The 18,337-nt window shown below is 46.9% G+C and overlaps 1 protein-coding gene across 1 annotated transcript in view; it reads left to right on the forward strand.

Annotated features, from left to right (window-relative positions):
* LOC138567843 (solute carrier family 22 member 6-A-like) overlaps positions 1-12,922 on the forward strand; it is a gene marked incomplete at its 5' end in the record, with an annotated part of 223,258 nt that extends 210,336 nt beyond the window's left edge. Inside the window, one exon of the mRNA XM_069646335.1 lies at positions 12,715-12,922. Within this exon, the coding sequence (XP_069502436.1) occupies positions 12,715-12,922 (208 nt within the window). The remainder of the gene's footprint in view (positions 1-12,714) is intronic.
* Between the last annotated feature and the right edge of the window lie 5,415 nt (positions 12,923-18,337).

Consider the following 18,337-nt stretch of genomic DNA (forward strand, 5'->3'; position numbering starts at 1 on the left):
GAGACATGAGTGGGGGCCTGGTCGAGGGTGCCCCTGCTGGCTGGGGGGTGGGGGTGGTGGGAGACATGAGTGGGGGCCTGGTGGAGGGTGCCCCTGCACTGCTGGGGGGTGGGGGTGGTGGGAGACATGAGTGGGGGCCTGGTGGAGGGTGCCCCTGCACTGCTGGGGGGTTGGGGTGGTGGGAGACATGAGTGGGGGCCTGGTGGAGGCTGCCCCTGCACTGCTGGGGGGGTGGTGATAGGGGACATGGGTGGGGGCCTGGTGGAGGGTGCCCCTACACTGCTGGGGGGGTGGTGATAGGGGACATGGGTGGGGGCCTGGTGGAGGGTGCCCCTGCACTGCTGGGGGGTGGGGGTGGTGGGAGACATGGGTGGGGGCCTGGTGGAGGCTGCCCCTGCACTCCTGGGGGGGGTGGTGATAGGGGACATGGGTGGGGGCCTGGTGGAGGGTGCCCCTGCACTGCTGGGGGGTGGTGGTGATAGGGGACATGGGTGGGGGCCTGGTGGAGGCTGCCCCTGGTGGCTGGGGGGTGGGGGTGGTGGGAGACATGAGTGGTGGCCTGGTGGAGGCTGCCCCTGCTGGCTGGGGGGTGGGGGGGGTGGGAGACATGAGTGGGGGCCTGGTGGAGGCTGCCCCTGCACTGCTGGGGGGGGTGGTGATAGGGGACATGGGTGGGGGCCTGGTGGAGGGTCCCCCTGCACTGCTGGGGGGTGGTGGTGATAGGGGACATGGGTGGGGGCCTGGTGGAGGCTGCCCCTGGTGGCTGGGGGGTGGGGGTGGTGGGAGACATGAGTGGTGGCCTGGTGGAGGCTGCCCCTGCTGGCTGGGGGGTGGGGGTGGTGGGAGACATGAGTGGGGGCCTGGTGGAGGGTGCCCCTGCACTGCTCGGGGGGGTGGTGATAGGGGACATGGGTGGGGGCCTGGTGGAGGGTGCCCCTGCACTGCTGAGGGGTGAGGGTGGTGGGAGACATGGGTGGTGGCCTGGTGGAGGGTGCCCCTGCACTGCTGGGGGGTGGGGGTGGTGGGAGACATGGGTGGTGGCCTGGTGGAGGGTGCCCATGCACTGCTGGGGGGTGGGGGGGTGGGAGACATGGGTGGGGGCCTGGTGGTGGGTGCCCCTGGTGGCTGGGGGGTGGGGGTGGTGGGAGACATGAGTGGTGGCCTGGTGGAGGGTGCCCCTGCACTGCTGGGGGGCGGGGGGGGGGTGGGAGACATGGGTGGTGGGTGCCCCTGGTGGCTGGGGGGTGGGGGTGGTGGGAGACATGAGTGGGGGCCTGGTGGAGGCTGCCCCTGGTGGCTGGGGGGTGGGGATGGTGGGAGACATGAGTGGGGGCCTGGTGGAGGCTGCCCCTGGTGGCTGGGGGGTGGGGGTGCTGGGTGACATGAGCAGGTGTGCAGGGTAGTCCCCTGTGGTGTGTGCTGCCTGCAGGGGCCGTGGAGGGTGTACAGGGAATACCTGGGAGCACACAGCCAAATCGCGTGTAGATTTTCCCGCGTACCCCTGTTATACACGTGCCCAGCCAAATCGCGTGTGGAACTTCCCGCGCACCCCTGAAATCCACGTACCCGGCCAAATCGCGTGTGGAACTTCCCGCGCACCCCTGTAATCCACGTACACGGCCAAATTGTGTGTGGAACTTCCCGCGCACCCCTGAAATCCACGTACCCGGCCAAATCGCGTGTGGAACTTCCCGCGCACCCCTGAAATCCACGTACCCTGACAAATCGCGTGTGGAACTTCCCGCGCACCCCTGTCATCCACGTACACGGCCAAATCGCGTGTGGAACTTCCCGCGCACCCCTGTACTCCACGTACACGGCCAAATCGCGTGTGGAACTTCCCGCGCACCCCTGTAATCTGCGTACCCTGACAAATCGCGTGTGGAACTTCCCGCAAACCCCTGGAATTCACGTACCCTGACAAATCGCGTGTGGAACTTCCCGCGCACCCCTGAAATCCACGTACCCGGCCAAATCGCGTGTGGAACTTCCCGCGCACCCCTGAAATCCACGTACCCGGCCAAATCGCGTGTGGAACTTCCCGCGCAACCCTGAAATCCACGTACCCGGCCAAATCGCGTGTGGAAATTCCCGCGCACCCCTGAAATCCACGTACACGGCCAAATCGCGTGTGAGACTTCCCGCGCACCCCGGTATACACGCACACGTATTTTTTGTCAGCGGGTGTCCGTGTTTGTGGGTACCCCTTTGCACGTCATTTGTCCTGGAGGGCCACAGTATAGGACATTCCTCATGGCAGTATATAGGTGCTATTTGTTGGCGCACCTTTTGGCGCACATTTCTTACAGGCGCAGAGACGCTACCGCCTGCTTTCTTGTGGCGGTCGTGTTTGTGCCTGTGCGCTGGTTTGAGCGTGCACTTTTTTGCCCTATTCTATTCCATGAATACGTGTTGTAGGCGAGCGTGTGGGCGTTCCGCGCACTTGTGCCCTGTACTTCCACCGTGACGCCCACATTTTGGCAAGTTGTTCCCCATTCCGAGTGTTACGCCCCGTGTTACGCCTACTTTTTTTTGCGTGCGCTGCGCTATGTGCGATTTTCGCTGTGGCCTGTGCGATTTTCGCTGTGACCTGGCGCACGCAGTTAGATGGCCTGTGCGCCAACGTGCGCCGTGCACTTTTTTATCGCACATCCGAAGGTTTTCTCGCGCACGGCCTTCCATGAATCAATGTGCGCTGCTTTTCGTGCGATTTTCGCACTTGCACTGCGATTTTCGCTATTCCACTGCGATTCGCACGTTTTTGGCCACTTGCGCCGCGCTAATTATTCCATGAATCGGCCTGTGTGTCTTTAGGGATGTCATATAAAATACCTTGCGCTGCAATGGCTTTATAACAAATGAACCATGATAGAGGTAGGTCATTGTAAAATTTGATACGCAAATACTGACCTGACCGGTGTTTAATTAATTTGGCTTATGCCAGCTCATCATGTTTTCGGTTACTTACAGACACTTCACACCCTTCAGCAATACCATGATCCCCCCCAACTCACAAATGGCTCTTGATGCATCAGGTATAAACAGCTTCCCGGGAACATATGTGGTTCTGTTCCTTAAAAGTAGCACAAGTATCCAATGTTGGCACTAAATACAAGTTGACCACAAAAGTGATGGGTGGAAGGTTTCAAATGAATCTAAACCACTGGCAATTGCTCTGGGCAACCTTCCACACCACCGTTTTTTAGCCCGTCTGCGCCATTGCAAAAGGGGACCAGCCATGTGCAAATCAGTCAGCAGCTGCCACCACCGAAGGTAGCAGCCCTGCCCGAACTGCTAGGCCAGGTCACCTCTGCACAGAAAACCAAGCAACCCCAGACATGTTTCGGCCTTGTTGGACCTCCTCAGTGAGGTGCAGCCTGGTTCCCTGTGGCGCAGCGAGCAAGGGACCCACGTCTGGGCATACTCTCTCTCACAAGGAGAAACAAACTGACCACAAAAGTGATGGGTGGAAGGTTTCGAATTAATCTAAACCACTGGCAATTGCTCTGGGCAACCTTCCACACCACCGTTTTTTAGCCCGTCTGCGCCATTGCAAAAGGGGACCAGCCATGTGCAAATCAGTCAGCAGCTGCCGCCACCGAAGGTAGCAGCCCAGCCCGAACTACTAGGCCAGGTCCCCTCTGCACAGAAAACCAATACAAGTTGGGCTCCCAAGCTTGAAGAGCCACCATTTCAGGAGTCACAATTTTGATGTATTTGTCCCGCTGACAGAAACTCACATTATGCACCAGCATAGGACTGTTAAATTCTAGCTCTTACTCTGTATTCTACTGAAACCAACCATGTGCCCAACTGTACTTTGTAATTTAGCACATATGATGTAACTAAGTAAACGCATGTCTTAATTGTAATCCTGCTTATGTACACTTTCATGTAAAAAGCGCCTCAATGCCTTTGGGCTGTAGTGCACTCTACAAATGTAAAAAAATTAAAATAAATAAATACATTTAGTCTGATAAATCAACTGTGGAGTGATATATATGGAATGCACAATGGGAAGCGTATCTCTATTCTTTCTACATCTATATAGTAGGGAATCACACTCCCCATCTCAAATGCTATTTAGTCTTGGATTGTTTCCATCTCTCTCCGTGTGATCCGTGACATCATTTGGAGGTATTCTGTTGTTTCATCAACAGTCATTTTTACGATTGGCATTGACCGAAAAAGGTCATAGAAATTGTGGGGGGGAGGGCAGATAAGTGGTTGGGGGGTCGGGAATAGTTAAAAATAGGGGGGAGTGCATCGGTTGTGGGTAGGAAATTCAGTGACCTTTTTGTAATTGTGTACTCGTAAAGGCAGTCATAAAAATGACTGTCGATAAAAGAACATAGAACCCATTTGACGGATATCAGACGACTCAAAGTACAAAGGAATGTGCCTCTGTATCAGTTGAGACACCCCATTTTGAACCTTCAAAATATCAGTTTGTCATGTTTCAAAACAACATTGATGCTGTGTTCCATCACCATTGACTGCTCATTTAGTGTCAGAATAGTTTGATTTATATATTAAATCATCTCTTTCTGTTTGAACTTGAGATCATCCAGCCTTTGCTGAATTACTTTCAAATCCTTCCCCAGTTCCTGGGTCTTACCACCCAAAGTACTAAAAGAAATGGCCTTCACTGTATGTACTGCCATCCCCACAATAGCACCAATTATAGTCATGACAATTGCTCTAACCAGAAATCCAGTCATTTTTTGTCCCCTCCTTTTCTTAGAATGGGATGAGTTCATAACAGTCTGTTCTAGCTGCAATATGATCTCTCTTACTGCCCTTTGAAGACCTCCCTTCTGGATCTGCATCCATTCTTTCACTTGGGCAGATTTAATCTCATATGTATTAAGAAATGCCACCAAGACCAACTCTGCATTCACAATGGTGTACATGTACTGATATTCTGTTCCTGAGAATAAACCCTGGGACTTCTTCAAACACAACCCCAGATGCAGGCCCTGGTTCTACCAGAACCTGACAGAACACCTGCTGCTCACATATCAAAGTTAAGGTCAACATTATAGTTCAAATGTTTTTGGATAAAATGACACAATGTCTTCCCCCACGCTGCATGGGATGCTGTGCCGTCATCTAGATTCCTGTTTCTCTCCCTGGAGTTTTTCATTTTAGTCCCAGGGATTCTGGTCCAGTGGCCTCCAATCCGGCAGACTCCTTCAACAGCCCCTTCCAACGACACCCAGCTCCCGGGGCGCTGGTGAAGGAAACGAGTTAGCAATCTAAATCGGAAGGGAAACAGACAGGTTAAGTATCAAGTAAAATACTTTTTTTTATGTTGCCATCACTCCACTTCCCTTCGCAACCTGGAAATGTTTGGTTTCTTGTGTGCATTATACAACATACAAACACAAAATCTAGCATCTCCCCCTTTCACTTTGGCCCCACCTTGAAACAAAAGTATTTGTTAACGGCATACAAATATATAACACTTACAACCCCAGCTGCCTTCGCCACCACCTGCAAACAAATGTATGGATCAAACATAATAAAAACACACAATTCAATTGCATCCCCCATTTGGAAACCAAAATGTTTACTACCTATCATTAACCTAAAAATACAATATCATAAGTCTACAATCTTATATTTCATTTTTTACTTGTACACCTCAGACTCATACTATCAAGCTCACCTGTTTCATCTCTCCTTTTTACAACTTATATTAATAGTTCGATTCACACCTACTTACCTGCTACAGTGCAACTACTTACCTGCTACAGTGAATCCCTTTAAAGTGAAATGCTATATTCTTTTTGCTTACTCACGTTGCTATTAGTGTAACAACTATACCTTTCATTCCCTACTTGTTTCTCCAGCTTGTTCCAGCCTTTTAACCTCATGTTTCGGGTGAAATGGCTTGATTTGGTTCATGTGGACAAATTGATCCACAACCAGATCTCCTTCCTGCATCATAATCCTGTAGACCACAGGTGAAACCTTGTCCACAATTCTGTATGGGGCCTGCCAGGCTCCTAGAAATTTGGCATTCTTGTGTTTACCTTTCACGAAATTTAATTTAAAAACTTGATCTCCTATTTCATATTCCCTCACAGATGTTTTCTTATCATAGTACTATTTGGCGCTATTAGTGGCTCATTCTAAATTCTGCTGCGCAATCACAAACACATGCTACAAGTGCTTTCTCAATGTTTCCACACCTTCATGAATCTTGGATGCATTTACTAGGACTTTCTCATTAATCCTGTACAATAAATGCTGTGGCAAAACCATTTCCCTGGCTGTCATAATTTCATATAGGCTGGGAGTTTGGATTTTGATGGTGTTGACCGAATAACCATTAGCACCAGGGTGAGACATACAGAAGTACCAGCTGGACCCTGCTTCAGCTACACACATTTTCAAAACGTCAATGATTGATCTATTGCACCATTCCACACCACCAGAAGAAGATGGCTGATAGAAGATATGCAGATTCCTTTTCACTCCCAAAATCTGCCACATCGTAGTCATCACTGCACTAGTAAAATGACTCCCATAGTCTATCTTTGAGGCTAACCAAACCTAGAGAAAATATGATTCACCAGCAATGTGGCCACTGTTTCCCACTGCAGCCAGGTGCCGGAATACACTCCAACCATTTGCACATTTAACAGGTGACTGTCAGCATATATCTGTTTCCCCGTGCTGATCTTTGGACCAGGCCAATGAAATCTATTTGTAGGTCTAACCAGGGTAGTGTCAGACCTCTTTTCATTAATGGTGCCCTATCTGTTGGAGAGGTAGGTTGAAATTGTGCACACATCAAACATCCCCGAGTATACAACTCTGCACTGCATTTAGCCTGACATGGACTCCCGAACCATCAGTCCATCTTGTAATCAAATTCTCGTCTTGTTCTTTAACAATACCCTTAATTCTTCTCTCCCTTTTCAGTCCTCTGTTAAAGGATTTCGCTCTGCGTCCATTAAATGGTCATAGAACTAACCTGAAATGGCATCTTCTTTTTGTGCCTTGACCAAGTGCTGATCAGGGTTATCAAAACTCCATTGTGCCAGAGGCTGATCAACTGTTCTGTGAGATTTGGAGCATGTTATCGCATCCACCTTGATTTCACGAAGTAGGTGCTAAATAGTAAATAATTCCCCATCACTACCCTAATCTTGGCTAACTGATCTGCCTTGTCATTCCCAACTTTGTCTTCCACTGGTGTTTTCAGATGGCCTCATATTTTTCGCCAGGTGAATAATCATGTAATTATCTGAAACAAGCTTATCTATGGTTTGAATCATTTTACCATGTTTGAGGGAATTTTTATTATATGTGATCATGTCTCTCAACTTCGACCCAGGTAGATATTTCACTAAACTATTTTGGGTATAATCAGAATCAGTAACTACAAATATTTCTTTGAATTCATTTTCTACTGGTGTGGATATTGACTTGTATACAGCAGCCAATTCCGCAATGTGACTGCTTTTGGAACCTAACCTCATGCTCACTCTTGTGATACCGTCACTTCTAACCCACACATTCCCTATTCCTGCCGCCAATTCTTTTTCAGAATCACCCCCAACTGGGTATGCAAATCCATCTACATACACAGTTGGGAGATTCCTACATGTCTCTACATTGAATGCCTTGTGTGGGGATTGTTCAAATTCGGTTAGATATGTTTCTAACCCTGTGTCATCAGAGGCACAGATATCTGCACAATCATGTACGTCTGCCAGCCCTTGAACAACTGGGGCATTTTGTATTATGCCCATATCTCACTTCCACTGGGAAACCATGCAATGCTAAGTTCCCTAATCTGATTTTTTTACTCTGCAAAAATTGCAGAGGCTAATGATTTGTTTCAACAATCCCCCTGAATAATGGGGCGGAATTGGTATAATACCCACACAGTATTCAGCAGTGCCTTTACACATTCACTAAACTTTGTTTCTTCCTGTGACAATGCTTTGCTGGCATATGCAATGGTTTTGTAATTTAAATCATGTTTTTGATATAAGACAGCCGATATACCTAAATCTCTGTGAATTCTGTCTCCATATCATGAATATCAGCATGTCTACATTTAAATAGAATTGAGAATATTGGCCTGCATCGCCTCTAGATAGGACCATGAATGCTGGCATGCCTGCACCTAGGTGAAACCTGAATACCAATATGCCCACACCTAGATAGATTTGTGAATATTAGCCTGCTTCGCATCTAGATAGGACTTCGAACGTTAGCATGCCCGCAGCTATGCGAATCCTGAAGACTAGCACAGGCCACACCAAGAATTGTGGACATTAGCCTGCGTCGCATCTAGATGAGATTGATTGAAGGACAGCAAGCCCGCGCCTAGATGAAACTTGAATGTTGGCGTGTGCCAACTTGGAATTGTGAACATCAGCCTGCGTAGCATCCAGATAGGGTTGTGAATGATAGCATGTCCTCACCTGGACATATTTCTAGAGGCTAGCTTGCGCCGCATCTGGATGGGACTGTGAATGCTGGCTTGCCCACACCCAGATAGAATTCTAAACATTGGCCCGCGCAGCATCCAGATAGAGTTGCGGGGGTCAACTGGTGCCACACTGGGACAGAACTGCAAATGCCAACATGCCAAAGGTCAGGTAACCCACTGACCAATATAAGCTCAAACTCTGCATACTTAACTCACTCAAAAAACTCACACAACTATCTCTCGCACAACAAGCCGCACGCACTTCACAACACTGCAACAACACATAAACCGGACCAAAGGCACACGCGGCCTGTCACCGATCCAATACCTGCATCAAAGCTCAGCATCTGGTGTATACCGAGGTGAAGCTGCCAACAGAACACCACTCCTCTCACTATCCTACTCCCATTTCACCTTACCAACCCACCCTACCCAACCTTATTATTTACAGATCCGCCAGAGTGCCTGGGGACCAATTTCGTTGGTGACGGTGCGCGGTACAAATACCTTTAACATTTAACATAAAGAAATATTGGTTCATTTTCGGATAAGCTAAACATGCAACTTTTATCAGACAGTTTTTTTAAACTTGGCTACCACCTCACTTTGCTCCTTCCCCCATCTCCATTGTATTCCTCTCCTCGTTTCACTAATTTAGTGAATGGTTGTGTAATTTCTGCATAATCTTCGATACCTTTCCTTGTCATTCCTAACAAACTCTTTTCTTTTCTTTTCTGAATAGCTTCAATATTTTTCTTTTTGTGGGTTTAACCCATGCTCTGTTACTTCATGTCTCAGGAAGTTTACCCCTTTTCTACACCACTGTGCCTTATGTAATGATACCTTCACCCCAGCCTTTTGTAACTGGCTGAGGACATGTCTAATTTCATTGAAGTGACATTTTATGTCCTCATTCTTGATCAGGAAATCATCCACATAGATCACAGTTCGTCTCTCGGCTGCATCTGGGAGTGCTTTGCTTAGAAATGCCCCAAACTCACTCTCGCTATTGAGATACCCAAAGGAAGTATGGTTCCATGCATACTGTAGACAGATAAACAAAAAGGCAAATCTATTTTGAATATCTTCCGCTAGTGGCATGCACCAATACCCTGACTGTAAAAAGGAAAATGTTAATTGCAACCACCACGCCCTCATGAAATGCTGCTGACTCCAGTTCAACTGACCCTTTAAGACCCCTGGGGTAAGCCTATTTGCTGATCAGTGAGAATCACCCGTTTTTCGGCTCTTTCAATGCCCCTGTCAGCTTGGATCATGGGGAATGGGGGGATACTGAACATAATGCCAATGCCAAGGCCCCTACCGAAACTGATACCTCTAATTGTCCAACCACTGAACATAATACCATTGCCAGGGGCCCTACCGAAAGAGACACCTGTAACTGTCCAACTAATGAAGGCACGGGCGCTGTATGTCTTGTGCGACATTGGCCCTTTGACAACTGCACCACGACTTAAAATGGTCAACCACACCCAGGGGAGCTTTCTAGCCTTCCAGCTGCTTTCCAGCTGACTTCCAGCTGCCTTCCAGCAGCCCTACCTCAACCCAACTGTTTTTGGACACCATTTGAACATGGCCATAGGGGAAACTAACAATCAAGGAATGGCCACTTCTGCTCCTATTCCCACCACCACTACTATGTCGCCTGCATCTTTGCTACCCCATCTCCTACACAATGCTGGCTGGAGCACCACCGTTTTATGGCCACTCCTGAAACTGCTATACCAAGTGCGGGGGTACATATTGCTATCAAAAACAGACACCACCAAGGAGCCTCCTAGGACTACCAAACAAATGTTTTGCCCACAAGGCTGTCATAATGGGTCTTTGCTCTGTGGTGAATGCCACAAGGCTGAAAGAAGGGGAAATGTGGTTGAGTGGGGACACGCCAAGCCAACAGGAGCAATTACTGATGACCTTCCGAATAAAACATCCAGCCCACTACCCAATCACTAGCAAGCAGTCAAACATATTTTTTAACAGACTGGGGATGGAGGGCCAGTGACCAATGACTGTCAATGCAGTGTGGTTCTAGCTGACCTCTTCATAATAAAGAACCTAGTCCTATCCCTAATTGAAGTAGCTGGAACGGGAGTGGACAAGGGGGACCACTAATTAACAAAGAGGGTGAAAGATGGGCCCTAAACAAAACAGGGAAAGCCAGATATTCTGCGCCTGAAACTAGCACTAATAACCCTAGAGCAAACCAGGGTAGAAGAGGACATACCAATGGGAATAAAGCAAGGACCATCATTGCAAGTGCCCAAGTGGGCAAAGGAACACTGCCCATAAGAGTCTCAAGTGGTCACAATGCCATCAAGAGTTTACAACACTTTGGCCCATCATCACTGAGGCAGATCTCCAGCCCAAAAGCAAAAATAACTCCCTGGGAAAATGCCACACTTGATAAGGCAGCAACCAGGTCAGGCCATGAACCATCTGTCTCCATTGTTAATCCTAGCATGCCAACAGAAACCTGGGCAGGGTTGTCAATATTTTTACATAAAGTTCCCTAACTGGCCCCAAATCAGCATGAACCTAGCACTCTTAAATGAATGCACACACTGGCTCCGAACTGTGAGGGGATGTTCATTTGTGTACCTGGGGCACAAATTGCACCAGGACCCCCGAACTGGGGGGAAACGTCCTTGACTCTTTCAGAATCGATTCTGGGGACCCAAGTATGGTCAAGGAAATATGAATCTTTGACAGGAGATGCCACCCCCAGCAAATAGTGCAATAGATCTTAGTCACTAGCCTTTAGAAAACATGTAACAGTGGCCCATGCTCTCGCGATCAAAAGTTGTCCCACTGAGGAAAGGACTCCAGGGTTTCCTCTTGAGCATAGACACCGACGGTAAATGGTGCATCAACGTTCCAGTGATCCCCTTAGGACTTAGGACGAGGAGCCTTTGCAATGCACCTAGACCCCAAGAGACAAATTTATGCCCCAGGGTCACCCCATGATATACAATTTAACTGTATCGTGAATTTATTTATTTTTGTTTATTTGTGATAGTTTAAATCTGCTGTGAAAACTTTTATGGCTGAACGCCGAAATAAAGTTATGACTGAGAGAAATTAAGGCAGAGGAGCATTGGGTCTCAGCAGTGGAACTCATGAGATTTTGGAGTGTCCCACAACAGCATATGCCTCCTGATGGAGCCAACCATTGAGTCAAACACTGCTGTGTTTTATACATTAGGCAACAACAGCAGTGCCTGATTCTAATATGTTTGCTGTCATAAAGCAGATTTGTTTCACATCTTGCACTACTGGGATTAAGAAATGATATGCTAATGGTCAAAACAACTAACCTAGCTGCATTATGCATGATGCTTGAATTCCTCGCCAGGTACTAACCACAAAGTTAAAAACAGATATCGAGAAAGTCCCTTCTCTGTATAGCAGTCGGCGTGCCGAGACGGAGCTTTAGCTCTCTCTATCAAGACCTAGATATGGAGTCACCAGAGGATAATACATGAAAGAGCATGTGGACATGCTCTTTCATTAAATAAATGTAGAAGGCCCTTCAGAGACCACATAGGCACAGGGATTAAAATAGTCATGTAAGATGTTGGGCCACTAAAGGTAACCCTGCAAAAAGATCGAACCGATTGGAAGAGAGAGAGATATGGTATGGGAAACTGCACATTAGAAGTGAATCTAATTCCCCATTAAATGCCTGATTCTATTCTTCTTAATGTGGCAACTCTTAAGATTTTGGAAAATCTGTCTCCTATCTCTATTCTACATAGAGGGCCTCATTACACGGAAGGCGGTGAGCCATGGCGCTATTAGCGCCATGGCTCATGCCGGTAAAATACCGGCACCGCCTTGGTGGAAAGGGGATTTACCGCCCCATTCCAAGGTTGGTGGGGCGGTAAATCCCCCTTCCGCCATTGCCCTTCCCCATTCCCATTTCTGCCCCAAAGGGCTCTATGGGAATGGGGAAGGCGCTAATTACGGCACCGCAATTTTGCGGTGCCGTAATTAGCTCCGAGGTCCCTTAGCGGGCGTTAAAGCACCAACCCGCTAAGGGACCTCGTAGTAAGGCGGTAATGGTTAACGGTCACCGTTACCATTAACGGTGGCCGTTAACCATTACCGCCTTCCGTGTAATGAGGCCCACAGTGTTCGGATCAGTTCCTACAAAATGGTGATGAAATCACTTTTAGACAAAAGGTTTGATTATACATTGTGTCTCAAAACTAAGATGCTCCACTTTTCTGTTGCAGGCAGACTGGCATGGGTCTTTGCAACACCATGGCCCGTCTGGGTGGCATGGTGGCACCACTTGTGCGGATGACAGAGGAGTATTTCTGGTTCCTGCCGCTGGTTATCTATGGCTGCGCGCCAATTATATCAGGCATTGCAGCTTGTTTCCTGCCGGAAACACTCAACGTCCCCTTGCCAGACTCTGTTGAAGAGGTGGAAAGCAGGTGAGTATTGTATCTGAGATGGGAGATTTATATGACGTAGGCACTGTAGGTGCATTCATGGATGCTGTCATTTCTAAAAGAATACTAAACATAGGGATTATTAAATACATCCTGAAAGGGGGAGGAATCCTTTACCCAGGGGGCCTTGATGTCATTTGAGACTAAGTCCTAGTGAGCTTATGAAGCCAAAATCCAGAATCATCCAAATCGCCTGAATATTGGTCAATTCAGGTGAGTCAAGCTTTGCCAACCCATAATCCGGGACCAATTGTAAGAGATTACATAATTTGGGCTAAAATGGCAATAATGTATTTATTTATTTGTTATTAATAATTCACCTAGAAAAAGCCCGTAGTCATAATAGCGCAGACATAACATACACATCATAAACAAACAGAATCAAAAGACCAGCATCCTATCCAGGATTAGGCAATTAGTCAGTGGAACAGAAGGGTTTTTAGGCCATGTTTAAATTTGAGTAGAGACTGGCACAGTCGGGGGGCAGTGCGTTCCAGCATTTCAGGCAGCATATACGAAAGACCCCTGAGACAGAGCATCAATCTTGGCCCAGGGGGATTGTAGGAGGGCTCTTCGTACGGGCATAGCAGGAAGGAGAAGAGTCAACAGCTGCCCCTTTTACAACCGTGCAATAGTGGTAGGTTAGAAGGAGGCAGGTAGCTAGTTTATACAAATACTAGCTGATGTAGGTCACACATTGATTACGAGATGATTTTATGTTGATTCAGTTTAATCATAGATTTAGACACATATATAAAAAACTGTAGGTTTGTACAAAAAGGAAGACAATAGTTGAACCTTTTAAAAACTCACATTTAAGCCCAGATTGGGCTCACAGAAGAAAAAGCAAACTCTTTTAAACATCACAGTTCATTGAGTGAGGGTTAGTAGTACAAGTATATGGTGCAAAAATCAATACTACTGATGGGCTAGTAGTATATTGTTCTTGTCGACACATGGTTATGTTTCTGGTTCGGGATAAAATCAGCCTTCACGTGTGTTCAGCTGTTTTCAGGTGAAGAGTCCGAACTGTCATCAGGACTTAGTTCAAAAAGGGTAAGTGCCTTTTTCTTCGTACGGGCAGCCAGGCTAGACGATTGGTCAGGTAGCCAGGACTGATTCCGTACAGACATTTGTACGTGATACAAAGAGTGCGAAAAGAGATTCTACATACTATAGGCAGCCAGTGCAGTGCCTTCCTAACCTCTGCGATATGATCTTTCGTACTCAGGCTTTCTACAACCCTGATGGCAGTCTTCTGGATGATTTGGAGGCGCATCATTTCCCCTTTACTTGCCCTTTGTAGTTGACTTGAGCCATAGTCGAGTTTGGCGCCTATGATTGCCCGGGCAATGGTGTTGCGGTTTTCCCGGGACAGGAAAGGCCTAAGTTGAGCCAAAAGCTTTAGCTAGTACGATGACTCTAGGTAACTCACATGGGCTTTCGTAGCCAGTAAATAGTGTTTGGGCAGTGGTTGGGCAGTTTGAATTCATGGCAAATCTTGTAGGTAGAAGCATGAGGCTATCAAAGCAGCTAAGGGAGAGTTAGAAAATTGAAATATGCCTTAATTTAGAAATGGGTAGAACATTTAAATAAGCTTTAGTTGTGGGAAAGATAGAAAGCTAAAATAGGATAAAGTTGAGGGAGAGGAAGACAATTACAACAGCCTTTAGTTGACAGAAAGGTGGAAAATTGAAACATGATTGGCCAACCTTTTATGACTAGAGGGCAGGGGAGAATCCAAACTACCCTGCATGACATTGATGCGTGAAATCATTTTTAGCAGTGACTAGGAAGTGTGCATAAAATCCCAGAATTGTTTGGAGGCAGCCAGGAGATTACATTCAGTGCCATTGTTTGTGATGAGACAACAAATTAATTGTAAATACAAATTCATCATTTGCTCAGGGGCAGTAGAGTAGATTCAGTGGGTGGTAGCTGAATGTGCCAACGTTTTGTGGTGGCAAGAGAAAATCCTAGTTAGAAAGATTTGTCATGAGACTACATTTTAATTGCAAGGAATAGTTCTTAGATTGGCATGGTGGCAAGGGGGAATATTCAGTGGTTTTAACTGAGTGTGCTGTGTTTTTATGTTGAGACAAAATACAAGTTGTAAAAAAGAATGCTTACAATTATATCAAAGCTGCGAGTGCATTCAGTGGTGCTATGCATGCTACCTTTTGTGGCAAGACAAAATACTACTTGAAAAGAAACATTTCAACAATTGATTGGAGGCAGGAGAGTACATTCAGTGGCTGTAACTTAGTTTGCCACCTTCTTGTGATGGATGAAAGAAAACACTAGTTGCAAAGATTTCTGATGAACAAAATGCTAGTTGCAAATAAAAAGAAAATCATAGAAATGTTAATGGGCATTCAGTGGCTGAAACGGAGTGTGTCCGGTTTTGTGATAACACTCACATGAACAGAGAGCAACCCAATAACCCAATATGTTATGGGATCCAACTGGTCGGATAATATTTCATACACAGAAAAATGGAACCCAATATAGCACAATTCATAAGAAAAAACGACCTACAGGTGTACAAGAAAAAACATTACTTTCGAAAAAATAGAGATATTTTATTCACAAATATATACAATAAACAATTAAGACCATATCAAGAAGATCTATCGCACATATTAAACAGTGAAATACAAACACATCAACAGCACCAAGGCTGTACCCCCCCCCCCTGAAGAAATTAAGGCCACCTGAGATTAGAGAGAACACCTGTAGTGAACCCGCCACCAAGCAATAGTAAAACAACAGTTTTTGAAAACATCAATTGCCAATCATAGTAATACTTAAATACATTATTGGCCCGCAATAGTCTAATAATCAGATCTAGTGCAGACAGCAGTAAGAACCAGTTTCAATGTCTGCATTGGTCATATGCAAGACTCAAGGCGACCTTTAAATATTTGGTTGCTTTATGCAGAGAAATACACATTTAAAAATACTTTTGTTTATATGAGCCAACTTAGGTTTTGGCTGTTCGTGCTTGTGATTTGCAGCTCAGCCTTCACCAGGGCTTGGTAGAGCAAGAGCTTCAAGCGTTTTACGGAGTGCCAGGGGGATTCTGTTCTTAGCGTGAACCACACAGTGTAGGTTATGGCTTCAACACGTTCTTCAACCACTAAGCATATGGCTGGTGTAGGTGTGTGTGTAGGGGGGACGTCTCTTACAGGTGCATTCATTGATCCAGAGCCTTCGCCCAATCCATGTATGTGGTTTTTCAGTAGGCTCTAACTGTGGGTAGTGGCATGTTGATATCACGGTGCCCTCATGAGCGTATCAAATTAGAAGACGTTTTAATTGTCCTGTGTGGCTCCCATTCGGTGCAGCCTGTGTGCATCGTTTTGTGATGAGGCAAAATGCTAGTTGGAAGCAAAGCAATCTTAAATGGCAAGAGAGCATTTACAGCGACTGTGAAGCAGTCTGCATTACAGGTGCCATCGTGCAGTGGCTTCAAGGGCTAGGAAGGAGAGATACCGGGGACCACCTTTATGACCTTCATGCACGTGACATTTCATGTAATTCGGGGGAGAAATAACCATCTTGAGCGCCAACAAGTCTGGGGCACCTAAGCTTTCGAAGGGGTGGTGGGGGCATGGAAACACAATACAATGCTACAAAGAGTGAATTAAATGCAAAAAAGGCAAACAAAAATACTCTCAATGGCTGCAGCACAATCAGTCTTTCCTAGTGTGCATCGCCCTGTTCCTCCCTCTAACAGCCAAGGAAACCCATAGAGAAGTAGGAAGCGAGCTGGGCCTTTTAGACGGCCACTGATTGGCCCGAGGAATCTCTGAAAAGACCAACGGTTCCCACTGACCCGTTGAAGTCCACATGTCGAACTTGCATGCGAGTAGAGCTTGGATTTGGGATGCCAGTGAATGCAGTGAGATCATATGGATGTCTGCATGATTCGGCTCGAACCATGAGTTCTGGCCGGAGAAAGTTCATCAGCCTTATTTGAGTCCATTGCTTCAACACCCTAGTTACTGAGGCTAACAATTGAACTAATTTGGAATCAGAACAAATCAAAAGCTTAAATGATGGAAATGAAGAATCTGATTCGTGGGGTGGCCTGTTTGTTTATGTGACGTGAAATGTCACCATACAACATTTGTGATGATGCTACAGTATGACAGGAGGGTGCATCATGGTCCGACCATACCATATGATCTGACTAATTACTCAAAATGCTGCAATGAAAGGTGCTGTTTACTACAGTTAATACATGAGGAACTAGGCAAATATGAATATATCTAGTCTCGTGTTCAGCAAACTCATGGGATTCTCGGGCTTCTGGACAGCGTATTAGAAGTTTGAAAAAAGAGAGTAGACTGCGCATGTGCGGCTTCCGTGCCTGTGCGATCGCTGCACCCCAGTGCTTTTCTTTGCCTTTCTTCAGCTGCTCGTGGAGGTTGTTCTTTGCTTACCTTGCGGTTACCTAGCCTATCTTCTCAGTTGTCCGTGCCCCCTGCTATGCCCCGATGACTTCCGGGGTTGGTTCCTGACTTCACTTGAGATGCGTTGCTTTATTCCTCCTTCCTATCCCGAAAGGAAAAAACCCAAATCGCCAACCAGTTACCCAATTGCAAATCAGGCGATCAGACTGCAAGGTTCCTCACTGTCATCACAGTAAAGAGTTCTGCCAAACCCTTTCAGAGGAAGTGATCTGCAGCCTTCTCGGACAGGTCTATGTCTACGCAGGGATTTTGAGGCTTTTGAAATAGATGGAAACATCAGGATTTGATCATCACTGGTACCAAGAGAAAGTGCCTTTCTTCATTATACTAAAACACGCTGCCTGTTAATTGTATGCCCAGTTATAACATTGCATTTTGCTCACTTAACATATTTATTTATTTATTGAGTATGTATGAGGCACCTATACAACAAATAGTGTTTCAAGAATCCAAAAGACAAAAAAAGGGGGGTAGTGAAGAAATATAACACTAATGGTCCTACTAGGCCTTGTGTCATTTGGATCGTGCAAGTGCAGTAACAGGAAGTGTGAGGGAGAGTGGAGTGGGGAGGCAGGGAGTGGAGAGGTGGGATTGCCGGGCAATGAGGACTGGGAAGGTGCTAGGGTGGGAAACGGGAGTGCAGGGCGGGGGGGGAAGGGCCCAGGGGCTAGGTGAAGGCTAAGGGGAGGCCAAGTGGGCAAGTGCCAGGCAATGTTTGGGGTGCAGGGAGCGAAGGTCTACATGCTAAGTGCGAGGACGGGGGTGGACCGGGCGGGGAGGGCCTGGTGCCCAGTAGGACTCAGGGGGAACCGGGCAGCCAGTCGATGCTGCAGGCGGGGCATTAGCAGGGGAGGGGGAGAGGGTAGGAAGAAGAGGAAAGTAGTGTCTTGAGGAGCTTCCGGAACTTAAGGAGATCCGGCTCA

Source organism: Ambystoma mexicanum, chromosome 2p (assembly GCF_040938575.1).
Source record: "Ambystoma mexicanum isolate Mex_15411 chromosome 2p, UKY_AmexF1_1, whole genome shotgun sequence".
Taxonomy (NCBI): Eukaryota; Metazoa; Chordata; class Amphibia; order Caudata; family Ambystomatidae; genus Ambystoma; species Ambystoma mexicanum.